Raw genomic sequence first — 15434 nt, forward strand, 5'->3', positions numbered from 1 at the left:
ATGTTGCTGGGTTTTAAAATAAAGCGAGAATGCACGGAGGCAAGAAAGAAACGCCACACTTCTATGGTTGACTGCAGTATATGCTTTTTTTTATAATCTTCGTAAAACTTCTTCAATTCACTTTTCTTCTCACGCTTTTAACGTAGTAACCAGCGGCGCTCGAGGTTTAAAATAAATTAGGAAAATAAGTTTTTAAATAAAAATTTGAATGCAGGCAAAATATGTATTTTTGTAATTTAGACTATTTACAGATTTGAATTAAAATTCTTTTGCTCTGTCTCTGCTTGCAAAGGTTGTATGAACAGATTATTGTACTAAAATAAAGTTTTTTAAATTATATGGTGACGAAGTCAGGCTTGTGTCGACAAATATTATATTTGGATAAGGAATTCTAATATATTTACGTGATCTTTTATCGACAAAAATCTTCCTATAGCTCTAAGATTATGTATACTTGATAAGCAAAATATTCGCTGAAGAAGGCCCCATTTTCAGAATAGAAATCATTTACTTTCTGAAACAAAATAATAATATAAAGATTTCAAAAGTGAAAATTTAAATTAATTGGTTTGTTTTGTAGGGAAAAATAAATCCAATTGTTAACATTAAAATATAAACAATTATTGATTCTAGGGTATTTTGTTTTTAATCTGAAGAGGAAATGATTTCTTTTCTGAAGAAATGGTTTTTTACAAATATAATAGTGAAACGGAACACTCAGTGACCTACAAATATCCCCTAAGAAGTACATCGAGAGGCATATATGTATTTTATATAGTTATGAGTCTTGTAAATGGATAAATTGGTGATTACGTAAAATATCCTTTTCCCACACGTTCCCGTGCAATTCAGTGCATACGCCTATGATTTACTTGTGTCGTTTTTCTAGGAACTGGACAGGGCATCAATAAGTATACTTCTTGAAAAATGTAATGGCCTTCACTGAAAAACGGGAATACTTTCAGAAACTTCTTGAATTTTCACATTGAAGTGCAACTCTAACTTTTCTTGGACAATGTACTTAGATTATTGATAAAAATCCTGAATTCCATTCCTGAAATTGTTTGCAACTACTCCGAAAGAGAGGTAAATATATTTACAGGAGAAGGATCAGATTACTTATCAATCTTTTTAAATAAATATATGGGTATACAACTACTTAGTATTTTAGTATAGGGTAATCAATCAAATCAGTTATGACGTTTGAAATTTTAATCGAATCCTTTAGATTTATTTGGTCTTTAACTTGACCTTATTTTTAAAAAAATGAATACTTTTTATAGTAAAAAAAGTAAGAAAGAAACAAAGAGAAATTGCATATTTAAAACAATTTGCTGGGCTAAACAATTTACTTAGATTCCAAACTATGATTTCATAAAATTAAAAATGAGTGTCTCGGCAGATGTATTTAATAAAATATAATTATATAAATATAAAAGGATGAATAAAAAATGGTTCTCACCAAAGTCAAAAATTATTTCTTTAAGCTGCAACTTTTAAATCCCTTTCAATTTGTATAGATCCGAGATTTTATTTGAAATTTTTAGTTTATTATTCTAATACTATTGTTCCTTATTTGAATGATATATTTTTTTAATTATGCTTAGATTTCTTTTAGAAAGTGTCCAGCTCCATAAAAAATGTCAAACTCGCATTCCCTGTAATAATAATTATTATTTATGGTGTTGTTTTCGCGTAATATAATATATAATTATACGCACTTAATCACTAGTGGACCACATACACGCATTAAATTCAAAGTTACAAATACGTCAACGCATATACATATACACATCACGAATGTATATATTATATTGTATAAAGTCTAATTTCAATGTTAATCTAAAATTGCTCATTCCGTTGCTTCCTCGAGTTCATTAGGATCGACAATAAACGATTTTCGATCGTTCTCAGGGCGTGATTTCGGAAAATTATTAGTTATTCATTCGATTTTCTAAACCCGCCACCGTTCTTCGAAACCAGCACGTTTATTGATTAGGTATAATATTTAATCCGTCGACGTACAAAATAGTAATGTAAAAAATTGTGTAAATTCATACGTGGTCATAACGTTGGATTGTAAAAGTTTTCGCTTTTTTTTCTTCTTTTTTTCTCTCAAGAATTACCATAATTATATATATAAATTTAATAATAACATACGATAATAGAGACCAAGGAATTTTTGGTCGCTGATTAATCACGATCTTGGATATAGTCACCTATTTAATTCAAGCGTATTCGAAGTGGACCAGGAATAAAAAATACAGCGTGTGTAATCTGCGTACAGCCGTTATCTATTTTTTCTCTTTGAACCTTCTTTTAGTTATTCACTTTTAAAAATTCAATTGCGTTTGCGATCGATCCGGATTTTTATTTCTGTACTTTAGGGATCCAAAAACACCAAGTGAAACAAATTCATAACTTGATAGTATTTAAAAATATTTGTATCGTATTGGAGAAATAAAATAGTGTTTGAATTTAAAGAATGTTCCTCCATTCTTTATCTTGCTCTTAGTATTTGTACAATATTTTTGATTTCTGAAAAGAATTTGGAGTTATGTATTCGTTTTTTTGGACCACCCTGTATTCCGTTTTCAATTAGTGCGATCGGTGAGTTTGAACTTTCGAAATCAATACCGACTCATAGGAAGGCGAGCGTACAATTACATGTTTTGATATTCCTATTGACTACAGTCTCTTAATTTCTTCTTTAGTCCATCCAATTTCGAACTACTTTTACACGTATAATCGTAAATTTCCCCCGAGCGCTGAACATTTCGGGAAAGTAAGAAGGAAGCGCTTCAAAGACATGAAACTGGAACAAGACAAGAATATCACATCTGCAGGCTCTAGTTATTCTTCTATTTCTGCGTACATTCTTTTGTTTCCTTAACTATATCGAGGAAAAAATGTTTTACATGAAAAGTTGATACACAAAATAAGTGAGTCTCTGTAAACCACATTATCAATTCATCTTTAATAACTTTTGCATTTACACAATTTTCATTGACTCTAAAAATGATTAACTTCCACTTTTAAAATTTGGTTTCTCTTATTTTCAGAATATCACTTTATTTTTATGACAACAGTTCATGGCCTTACAATTATTGATAGGTAATTGAAATACAGATTTCTTAACATTCGTCCTCTCTTTTTGGATCGTTGATTGAATCCCAAGCGATATTTTTCGTCTTCTTTTTGGTCTCCATAAAAATATTTCTGCTTTCCATATTGCATTGTACAATTGTTGCCCATCGATTTAAAAAGGATAAAATGTTAGCCAGGATACCCGATGAATGCACCTGCAAAAATATCATGTTTTCGGATTAGAATAATTTATCGATATTCATCGAACGAAAATACAGTTTATGTACTTTCATTCATGCGTATTCGAAACGTTTTACATATACTTTGGGAAACGTGGGGATTATTGTGAATCCAGTAAACTGGCAAAATATACAGCAATTAGAGACGAGGTCAACAAGTTTCTTTCAAATTAAAAATGATTGAATTTTCATTCGAATGAGTTTCAGATTATATATTTTGATTGCTTTTTCCGGCATCTGGTGATTTTAATAGAGCTCTTGTGTTGGTTTAATTACTTTCAGAACAAAGTGTACAAGAGTCAAAAATATACGATTTGCAAAAAAATAAAGTTGCTTTTTAACCTTCTGGAAAGTCATCATCAAAGGCACCAGTATAATCTAAGATCGTTGAGTCTTTCATTCAGCAAAAGATCAAATCAATTTCGTATTCTGTTTCGGAGATGCTTTTATCCATAAGATAAACCTCAAAGGAATATAGTTTTATTAAAGATCCCTCTTCTCTTAAGCTCCATATTCGTCTTTTGTGCTCAGAATTATTATGATAAAAACCCAAGTTTCTTTGAAATATGCTAATATTTGTAGTTATTTTAATGCATGGTGGTGCTTGTCCAAATTAGGTAGTTTTTTATTCTTGGATTTGTTTCACATCAATTTATGTGTTTCAGACTATTTTTTTCATTAATATTATAGAAAGAAAAGAAGGCTCAAGCAACATTGCATGAGCAGAATGTGACCCAATACGGTTGGATTAATCGAAATCATATCCTTCTGTTTGTTTCTAGAGATTCCCAGGATAAGCGGAGACTATCCTTTTGAAACAATTCCGGAATTTTCTCATCCATGCAATTCCAATCTCCCCATACCCATGATAGCCGTAGTCCCATGAATACAAACTTCTAATTCTTTCGTTGGATTCACGCAGGTGACACAATTATTGACCCAGAATTAGTCCTTTAATTTCCTCACTTTCTTTCGCTTTTTTCATGTCTACTTCTATTGGGTATGAGAATAGGCTTCTGCCCTTTTCTAAAAGGTGTCGCCGAAGAAACCATTATCGTGTTTGGTGAAACAATGGTCCACGATTTTTTAAGTTTATATGTGAGCTCTAGGTCTATGCCACAGTAGTTGACATTCATTTCCAGATGAAGAAACACTTTATTTTTCAATGTCAAAAATGTAAACTTTATTCCAAAAAGCAGAATTTGCCGGAAGTTCTTCTTCACCTTTCTCCGGAAAGAGCTGACTGCATTGACCGGTACAGATAGAAATACGACGGGGCGATATTTGGAGAGTAGGATGCTTTATTGGAATAAAGGTGACATTTTTGATACGGAAATATAAAATGCTTCTTCATCTGCGAATGAATGTCAACTACTGATTCTTAGAGCTCACTCATAACCTTAAAAAATCATTATTGTTTCACCAAACACGACAATGGCATCTCCAGCGAAACCTTTTAGAAAAGGACGAAAATATATTCCCATGCCTAATACCAAAATCGATTGTTGTTGATAATCATCGTCTAGTCATACGAAACAAAGGAAGTCTTTGTCTACTGGATTCACGATAATCTATAGATATATTCATTTTATCTAGAAAATAAGGCCTGTCTCTCTCTCTCTCTCTCTCTCTGACTAAATCTGTTAAGGGATGATGACACAAGTTCCATCAGGCTGGGCCCCTTTTCTAGATACTGATTGAGTGACAGATTTCCCTTTTTTCGGTGCATCAAATACAGGCCTGATCTTAGTGGTGCTGCTAATAATTTTGACTGGACGTCCGCAAAACCGCTGTCTTGGGAACATTTTTTACATTAGTTTTTAATCTCTATTGAGCGACGTCGTAATTTTCAGGAAGGATGCGTGATTGTCTTTGCATGGTAACTTTACTTCATACCGATCTTTCGATGTAATTTTTGAGTACTTCTTACAAAGTTTCGCGTATTTTCTTCTTTTAACGAAATCACCTGTCCTTGAATAGGATCTGTGATACTTGGGACGTTTAAACACCACACATCGAATATATTGGCCTTTTGGGTTAACAATGGCATATGCATAATAGTAGTTCAAGATTTCTCAGTACGTTGCTCTAGAAATTTGCACATAACCGTTTAACCCAGCGAAGTTTCAAATGCGGTTAATCCATCAAACAAATAAAATTTCTTTCCATTCAACAATTTTTCAGTCCCATCAGTATCGATCAAAACATCAATTCAGTCTTGTGGATTTACGACATTTTACACAAAGTGTTTGAAGACGAACATCATGTGTCTCAAAAAAGGCAGCTAAACTATTATCTACTAGAGTACTTTTCGAGCTATCATCTTTCGCAGCGAATTCCGGACATGCTAACAAACCTTTACTCGGCAATTCTTTGAAATATGACCGCGCTTTACACCGATAAAACATGAATTTTTTCTTTTTACGCATTCTGTTCTCTCGTTGAAACACATTTTTCGCGAAGGGCTAATCCCTGAGAAATCTGGGTATCTTAAAATTATGAATGCGGCAGTCTCAATCGAATTCGTATAGAGAGTTTTCGGGTTTCAGAATCAGTGAAACTCGGCGGCGTTCGGATGAAATCGGCTGTTAGTTCGTGTCCTCGACCTAGTGTGTATATTACGAAGGTGTGAATGTATGAGTGGTGCATGATTTAAATGTTCCATACTTTGCGAGAGATTACTAAGATCTCTAAGAGTTCCAAAAAAGTTCCTCCGAGAGTTCTCTTGGAACTTCGAGCGTGGCAAACTGAGATTTTTCAGTAACTAGACCTTGATTTTTCGCACGAAGACGCAATCTTTACTCTCGTGATATAATTTTCTGATGTAATAAGAGAGTTGCAGCTGGCTGTCTCTTTTTTTCTCTCCTAGGTTTTGGCTTTTTTTATTTTTTCTGCCTTTGTAGATAATCCAAATCCCTGAAAAACCATGCCTATTCGTTCCTGTTTTCAACTTTCCTCTACAGAAGTTTCTCCATTCGATCTGTGATGTTATTTTTCTCATTAAAATTTCTCGCCTTGTACTGTAGATTTCTTTGCCAAGCATGCAGAAACTCTTCTGGAATAAACAACTCGACCAAAGAATAAAACATGACTGTCGTTACGCCGAGCGTGTCAAGAGTCGACAACTTCGTCGCGTCCGAACCGATTTTGAAGGCTCGTAATGACTTTGATATATTTTTCCCAGTGGGTGGAAAACTGCATACCACTTCATGTGCTCGTGAATCTGGAGCTGTGCCTTGAATCAGATACTGGAATTTATCTTCATTTCTTAACAAGGGATCTTTATCCCTGGCGGAACAAATTAACGGAAAGGAAACGCTACACTGTAGCGGCTACAGTTTACCCTTATAGTATTCACATAGAATCCCTTCTGTATCATGCAACAAAACCTCAACAACAAAAAACAGTAAGATGAACCTTTAATTTATTGCAATTCGGATTCTATGTTAAGTTTTCCGTGAGAAGGTCCCGGAATAATTGCAATAGTTGTTTTTACAGCGCAAAAAATAAAAATATTCCTGTAATTAAAACAGACTGATGGCGACTTTAAGCGAATCTTCTTTTAGTAGCAGCATAATACTTAAGCGGCTATGGATGCGCTTGTAGTCGCCTATATTAGAAGTTAATGAAATTTCTAAAAATTTTGAACGCTGCAAAAAAAAATATTGCAATTACTCCATGACATTCTAATGGCAAATTTAACGTAGTTGCAACAAGTTAAATGCCCATCTTGCCAGGTTTGCCAGGGATGGACTTTCTTAAAAACACTCCAAATTAGAAATAACTCTTTCGTGTTTCCTTTAAATTTTTTCAGTTCAATCTATACTAGTTTCAATTTTTTTCATCGCTGTTTTCTACGTTGCTACTGCTGCTTTACTTGTTTTTAAAAAATAGTAACGATATCATTATAATTCATATCGGTATCGAAAACTCCTTTATTGTAATAAATGACATTCACTCTCGCACTTTCGATCGCACTTTGAATTATTAGAGGCTGCTCGTTGACAATCAGTAGATTTTATGTGCTTCAAAGCTATCACTTTTTTTTAGAGGGAATGCAAATGTATTTAAAATTATATCTCACATGTTTACTAGAATAATTTAAGTTTTGGTCTGTTTAATTTTAATTTTAATTTTAATTTGGTTAAAATTTGAAAATATTTTTGTTCCTACGATGTCTAATTGAAATCTAAATTTTTATTTTTTGTCGGGCATTCAAATGACGCTTTGGTCTTAATATAGTATCTCAAAACTAATGCATGTACGTAATTTAACTGGAAAAAATGCCAAAAGTTGTAAATGAAACATTTTTTAAATTGATTTCTCTAATTATAAAAATTCAACACTTACAAAATCATACTAAATAATTTAAAACTAAAGTTTAAAGGTGGCAGGACTGAGTAGTTAACCAGCATTTACCCGAAAATGAGTTTATTTCATAAAAAATTCTTAAAAAATCATGTACACGTAGTGTTAAAAGGATTTGTTCGAATTCTAGTTTTTTATTATAATATATTTTTGAAATTTAAATTTAGATTTTAGCTCAGTATTTGAATGTATCAATAATCGTTTTCTCTCCTTTAGCATCGATATTTCTTGAAATTATTATTGTCTATTAAAACAAATGATCTTTTTTTTTGAGGATTTTCAGCGAATAATTGTCTGTGATAGTGTAATACCATCACAATTACTCTAAATTAGCTAATTCTTCAGACAAAATCTTTTTTACCCGCATTCAGCAACTTCTTATCTCTGAAGCACGTTTTTATTTTGTAATGAAACTGATGATTACGTTTTCTTATCGCCATCCGCAGATATCTGTCTTGTCTGTAAATGGGGATTTCGATTATACAGAAAGTTTTTTCGCATTCCTAAAAAATTCCGATTTTGTTGGTTATCTCTATTTAAATTTACTACAATAAATATCTAATAATACTCTGAAAAATGACCATACTATTACTCATGGTCTTCTTAAAAATAGGAAAGATTTATTTGTGTTATTAAAAATAATACAAAATGTCTCTATGTGGAATGAAAGTTCTCACACAATGGCGATTGGTCACCCCATATAAATAATAGAATATAATCGCCTTGAAGAGATTGAAAGCATTTTTTGAAAAGTTTGACAACTTGTTAACCAACTTTAATAGGAACGTGCTTTTTGAAGAAGCTGGGAGTAAGATAAAATAACGTAAAAGTATAGTCCCTATAGTCTAAAGTCTCACCAGAGTTTTTGTAGTCGCATGGAAAGACGTCTTTGAAAGTTCTGCTTGCAGGGCAAAGTTGAGTGTACGATACGGATCAGTCTTCTTTACAGTACGTGCAGATTCTCGCAGCTCTTGGACTTGCTGTCTCTTGCCCAAACTTTGCCCAGGAGGTTCCGCACCTTGAGGCTGGCGCTGGTTCGGCTGCCACGATATTTCTTGGGCGAGTTGTTCTCCGAACATGATCCCAAAGGTGATCTGCTGCGATTCTTGCGGGATCGTTTGCGAAATAGGTCACGCGTCCGTTCAGGGTTTTCTAGCTTCAGTCGAATCTGTGTCAGAAGTCCCACCAGGAGTTCGTCGACGTTGTGATTGATCCCGACGGAGGTTTCTATGAACTTACAGTCGTAGGAACAGGCCATGGATTTCCCTTCTGCAACAAACGATTCGATTTAAAGGATAATTAAACCCTCAGCCCTGGCTGCTTTGCTCGAGAGAACTTAAGCAATCTCTGCCTACAGGTAAATTACTTTGCTAAAAATCTCGTAAATTATATCGCAAACGTAATTTAAATTAAAACTTTACGAAAAGACCTCTTTAGGGAATAAATTTGCTTTCAGTGGTTAGGTATTTGGACTTCCTGTTGGGGGTCCGGGATTTGATTCCTGAGCCTTATACAAAGTTTAAAAACAATTTCGAATGCGTTTTTTGCAAACATGTTATTTATTTTTTAGAAAGTGGGGCCATAAATTGTTCCGATTAGTCTGGTGGCAATGTTTGGCAACGCTCACTATAGGACAAATGTTGCTGAAGGCTTAGGCTGCCTAAACTGGGCATTCAACCAATATTGGCCAAGTTTTGGGCCAATTGTATATTTCCCACTGGCTGTCTTAAATTTCTCAGTTTTTATCAAAATATTCCATCCACTGAACATTGAAATGTGTATTCAATGTCCAAAAAATGCAGTGTAAAATAAAATAAGGTTTTTCGAAATTTAAAAATCGGAGGTCCGTAATTGATGACTTAGCATAATTTGACATTCCCAGGTTAATTTCCTAGTTCTCAATTTTCAGGATCTGTAATCAGAAATCGGGGCCTTATTAGCTTCTGATTCGCAAAATTCATTACTAGCTATTTAAAAATAATGATGTTAGATGGAGTCTAGGTTTTTATTTTTGTAATAATAATAAAAACAAGTAGGTTAGCATTGTACATTGGTATACGGATATAAGAGTATTATATAAGAAATAAAATGTTAAAATGCATTTTGATTGAGCCAGTCATGTGTAAATGCAAGAAGCAATAAAATGAAGGAATTATCCTTTATCTACATAATACGTAATAGTAATGTATAAGTGGGAAGGAATGAAAAGCAATGCAAAAATAAGTGCATGTAAATTCTTAACGTCATAGGAATGCATAAAGTGTAGGGTATAAGTTTTCCATTGTAAGTCGTTAGGTACTGTGGGAAACAGCATAGCAAGGGTAATTCAGACTCTTGTGCTGGAACGTTTATGGGACTGGTATTTCAACACCAAGCAAGGAAATTGCATTATTAAATCAGTAGTTTAGTAGAATTCAGTTTTTAAAATTAAATTCAAGTTTGACTACTCGAATTTTCAATCTAGTCCTATCATTCTGTTTATATACGTTATACAAGTTTACTTAAGGTAGTATATTTACTGCATATTATATATCTATTTATTAATTTGAAAAAATATTATTATTCCCAGAGGAGATTTTTTGACGTAAATAGCTATGAAGATAATAGGTAAACAACGATATACTCGAGAAAAAGTGCATCCTCAAATTTTTCATTAGCATCAATCATTAATAACTACAATTCCAGGATGTGTTTTGAATTGAACAGTTATAAATTAAAAGTTTGAAAAATTAACATTTTAGATTTGAATTAATGTTCAATTAGAGTAAAAACAAATACAAATTACAGTACATGAATTTAAAAAGTGACTGGAAGGGACAAGAAATGAACAGAATTAAATTCATAATACGTATAATAATTAAAAATGTAGTAAATAAAGTATTAAAAAGTCAACAAGAGTTTATACTTATTGTCTTTACTCTCACAAATAATGTAATAAAGAAAACAAAATCCTAAATAAGAATAAAAAATTTAATTTCAAGTTTATACAAAATTAAAAAATTTGAAACTGGATGTCGGTAAAGTGAAAGAATGTTTTTATACATTATTTTAGTTGTGAAAAGTTTGAAACAATTTGAAATTGAAAGCTTTCAAATCTAAATTATTTTAACGTTGTGTATTCTCTTCTTGCAAATATTTTCGGATTCTAATTTTCTCTGCAGACATTCCTTGTCAGATTTTAATTTTCTCATCCAGCATATTTTTCTCTTCCGGAGAGAGGCGTACCTAGCAAACACCACATCAAAAGGAATCGCAGGATTATATGCAGGAAGGCCAAAAGGGATTGTCACATTCCTCCCCTAGTGAAATCCTAAACCCCTTTCTAATAGAAAATGCACTCAAGCACATATGCAACCGAAGCACAAAAGTATTTAAAGTAACGTACATCAATAATTAATAGGCATGACATTTAATTTGTATTCCGGAAAATATTTGAGCGAATTTATTATATATTCTTTAGAATGCCTTTGAATTATAAAACTTCTCTCCTTTCCAAGTTTCCATGAAAGAGTGTGGAATGCATATATATATATATATATATATATAGAATAAAAGAAAGAAAACTCATAAAATCTCTGGTAACTGCTGTGATCCTAGGGTCGATGACATTCCTGATGACCTACCCTTTTGTTAAGAAAATGAATATTTTGAGTGACGAACTACTAGACCCGCTTACAACTACAATCTGATGGCCCTCACATCTAGAACCTGTCAATATTCTCACGTTTTTATTTCGTTTTGCGAAGTGAGTCGCGAAATTTATGTTCACTATCGACAAGTCGGGAATCTTAGTGTTTCAAAAGATGTTCAAAAGCAAATCTTCGAAGCCAGAGCACGTAAAAAAATAAAATTGCCGACGGGTCTCGCCGTTCGGCTATTGGCGCACGCTGCCATTGCATTTCTCCGGTTCGGAAAATGAATATTTTCACTAAAATCTTAATTTCCTCAGCACAAGGATAGGTCTTCAAAAATTTTACCGACCCAAGCACAGAAAATCCAGGATACTTGATGAGTTTTCTTTTTTTCGTTTTTAAAATCGCAAGAGTGAATATAGATGAAGGCAGTGGCGTACATATAAAAAAATTCCAAATAGGTTTAACAAACACTTTTACCTTTAATTATTGGAAATTAATGATAAACTGTTTGATATTCTAAAGAATTCAAGCGTCTTTTGAAAGGGAAAATGAAATTTCGGCTTATTTGGCTGAAAGGAAACATACGTTCTTATTTTAAATGCGACCTTAAAATATTTCAACATTTAAATATTGAAATCCAGGAATTTACTTAGAACATAATAAGATTCAATATGAGGCCTTTTGACTTTAAAACAGTTGGAAATTTGCACAGGGTAATACTACCGAATTTTCCGTACACTGAAGCCATTTCAAGCTCGTTCACATTACGAAAACTATTCACAAAATATGTGATACATTTTTCAGGAACTTTGAGCACCCAAACAGATTTTATTTCAGAATGTGAAATACCAGAGCATAAAAAAGTTAATATCTTAAAATTATGCACAATCATAAATTAAACATATGAAATCCAAGTAAAAAATCAAGCCACAGGTTCCGAGAATGCGCATTTTATTTATCATATTAACTTAGAGATAGAAATGATATTCTCAAGCATAATCAAAAAAATCTTCTGTTATATAGAAATTAAATGTATACTATTTCAAAAATAAAAATCACGAAAGGCTAATTGCTTTTATAAAAAAGCTTTGTACTTTCACAAAATAGTATTTTTTTAAACAAAATCTTGTTATGGAATCCATGACATGGATGAATCAGAAATTGCTCAATATAATTAGAGAATAGCTAATTGTAGTCCGCAGTTTACTTCTTTCTTCCCTCGAAACATTTTGCACTTTTTCGTACTGCATATTTAAGTCTTTTGCAGGTAAGTACGAGTTTATAGCAGGTTTGAGAGTGGAGGTGTGAGTGATGGAAAATTTCTGTTCAGTAGAACAAAGATGAACCCTTTGTAGGGTGGGAGGGCAACGAACGTAATGTTAACAAACAATTGCATATAGTATGTACCTTCGGTAGACACCAATCTACTCCTAGCCAAGTCAACTTTGTTCCCAACAAGGATTACTGCCCGCGCAGATACGTGGTCGCTGCGCCAAAGCGTTTGAAGGACCTCTTCAGCCACCCGAACGGACGACCTATCCGTCGTTGAATAAACGACGCAATAAGCATGAGGTTCGTAAGTAGCTATGCAATTCTCCGGCTGTAACATAATAGAAAATATAATTATTGACAATTATTTCAAATCAAACGAACAAGGAATAAATTACAAGGCTAATAAAAGGGTTTTACAAAAAAATGAGATAGAAAATGTTGAAACCTATCGATTCATTTACAAAAAAAAGTAAAAATGGGTTTAAATCAGCATTTATTTTCGATTTAAAAATTTAAAACACTTTTCTCATGGCTGAAACAATTATTGCAAACTTTTGCTAGAGCTGCCGGATAAAAAAGATCTTCCTTAAAACTTTTGATTTATTGCACATTTACAAAAAAGATTGACTCAAGATAATTTTATTAAATATCCCAGACCGAAAAATTATACATATAGGAAAATATTATGCATAATTTTATTTACACTGTATAAAATTTATACAATTTTCCGAATGGGATTGTTGTTTCTTGAAGCAATACTTTTATCAACATTTTCAAACAACAAAGTTAAGTAAGAAATATGTTAAACCTGATAAAAAAGGGGAAAGTGACGATTTTCAAATGCTTTAAAACGTTGAACAATTCTTTATCACAATTAAAAAAAGATTGTACAATTTTCATTTAAAAATTTCAAATCTAGAAATATAGTACAGAAAATAATAAGCTATTTCTGAATATTTGTTCATTTTTTTTAGATGGCAAATCATACTACTTTTCTCGCTTGGCTCAGACGGTACGATAAATTGTAACATTTTCATGCCGAAATATTTTACAATTATAATTTATTTAGCAGTTTACAATTCACAATGTAATTGAAACTATTTACGCTAATGAGAGCAAAATGTACAAGAGCAATATTGATAAATTATCATCCTCTCTGGATGATATTGAAAAACTTATTCTGAAACATTTTCATCAGCGTTTGCATGGTTTCCATGCAAAACAAACTTAGGTACAGTGGATTTAATTTTCGCATTACAAGACGGTGTCATTTCCACTTTAGTATACCGTGACCGCTTTTTGTGTCAAGAAATTACCAACCATAGATTCAGAGCGTTTCATGCACACGCTGAGCAGCGTTACTGCTAGAGAAATTATCCTCTAGGGTCCCGAAACTATTCCACTAGAATTCCTTCGTGTCGGACTATTGGAACGGAACCGACACGAAGGAATTCTGGTGGAATAATTTCGGGGCCCTAGAGGATAATTTCTCTAGCGGTAACGCTGACGCTGACTACCTAGAACACATACTATCTGGGTGTTTCACCCACGAGGGAGCGACTTATCTCCACATGCTTAATGCGGACCTAAGAGTGCTTTATTATCACATTTGTCGCTCCTACGGGTTTGAGCGAGAACCTGCCCTGCCGAACGCTCCGAGGGAGATAAGAGTCCACTGTTCAAAACGAGAAGTGCCAAATTTTCTGGAATTAAAATTTTTGGACAGCCGTTTCCGTTGCACACTCGAAGTCTGACATCGTTCTCGAAGACTTCAAAAAACGAACTGTATTTGTCATCGAATTCTTGGCTCCAGCTGACTGTTACTCTGGCGAAACTATCGCTGCTTCGTGACCTTGAAGCGATACCCGCGAATCTTTTTAGTTGTTCATCAGTAAAATCTCTACATTATAGACAATAATTAATTATGAATGAAAGAATTTTATTTTATAGATAAAATATTTTTAGTTAATTTTAGTAACTCGTTACTTTTGGAGTTAATGTTAAGCAGATAAGTTTCGTGTTCTAAAATCTAGATTTGATGAGAAAAGTTCTGAGTAGTACAAGTAAACTAGATGGAACCTGACAAACTCGTCCTGTAGTGACAATTTCAAATTAAATTATCATGAATACTAAGTTTATGAGCTCTAGACAATTATGATTCTTCGAATAATAAGAAAATATCATTTAAATTTTAATGTCACTAATTGCTAGAGGTATATTTCTTAAACTTAAATAACGGTTTTTCCTTTCTCAGTCACGTTTTTATGATTATAAAAGGAAATAATGAGCGCTTTCTTAACGATAAAAGCAGAGTTAGCCTTAAAGAGCTTTGTAATTTGATCGCAAATTGTGTAATGATAAAATATACAGCTGTACTGAAACCTGAACATAAAAATCGATTGCTATTTGTATTCTGAAGAGTCTTCCCCTATAACGTGGATCACAAGATAAGCAGAGCATCATTATCCTTTTATTTCTACAGACCAATATTATTAAAAACGAATAAACACTACAAAAAGAATAGAGAGAGAACAAAATCAGGATGAATATTTTTTCATTTTTAATATCAGATGTAATAAGGAAACTGCTTTATATTCTATCAAAATTGATCTATCTGGAGGAATTCACTGCCATACTTTCAAAAAATATTAAGGGTTGTACATTTGTGAAATCATCTCGAAAATTAAATTAGTAAAATTGAATTAAATGTGATGACGTTACGCTCTGTAATAAATGATAAATTCCTCTTCCGACATGAAACGACTGTCTATAAGGCAAGCGGCAATTGAGGGCCCGGATCAAAGAACCGGTTTTAACTTTCCGATGCCTAGTG

General features: G+C 32.9%; 1 protein-coding gene across 3 annotated transcripts in view; it reads right to left on the reverse strand.

The window, feature by feature from the left end:
- Nucleotides 1–209: 209 nt before the first annotated feature.
- LOC117168968 (serine-rich adhesin for platelets-like) overlaps nt 210–15434 on the reverse strand; it is a 420717-nt gene continuing 405492 nt past the window's right edge. For all 3 annotated transcript variants that reach the window (XM_033354977.1, XM_033354978.1, XM_033354976.1), the window contains exons 9-11: nt 12737–12929; nt 8552–8963; nt 210–3302 (exon numbers count right to left, since the gene is read on the reverse strand). In XM_033354977.1, coding sequence (XP_033210868.1) covers nt 8638–8963; nt 12737–12929 — 519 coding nt within the window. In that variant the 3' untranslated portion in view covers nt 210–3302; nt 8552–8637. The remainder of the gene's footprint in view (nt 3303–8551; nt 8964–12736; nt 12930–15434) is intronic.

Source organism: Belonocnema kinseyi, chromosome 3 (genome assembly GCF_010883055.1).
Source record: "Belonocnema kinseyi isolate 2016_QV_RU_SX_M_011 chromosome 3, B_treatae_v1, whole genome shotgun sequence".
NCBI classification, from domain to species: Eukaryota; Metazoa; Arthropoda; class Insecta; order Hymenoptera; family Cynipidae; genus Belonocnema; species Belonocnema kinseyi.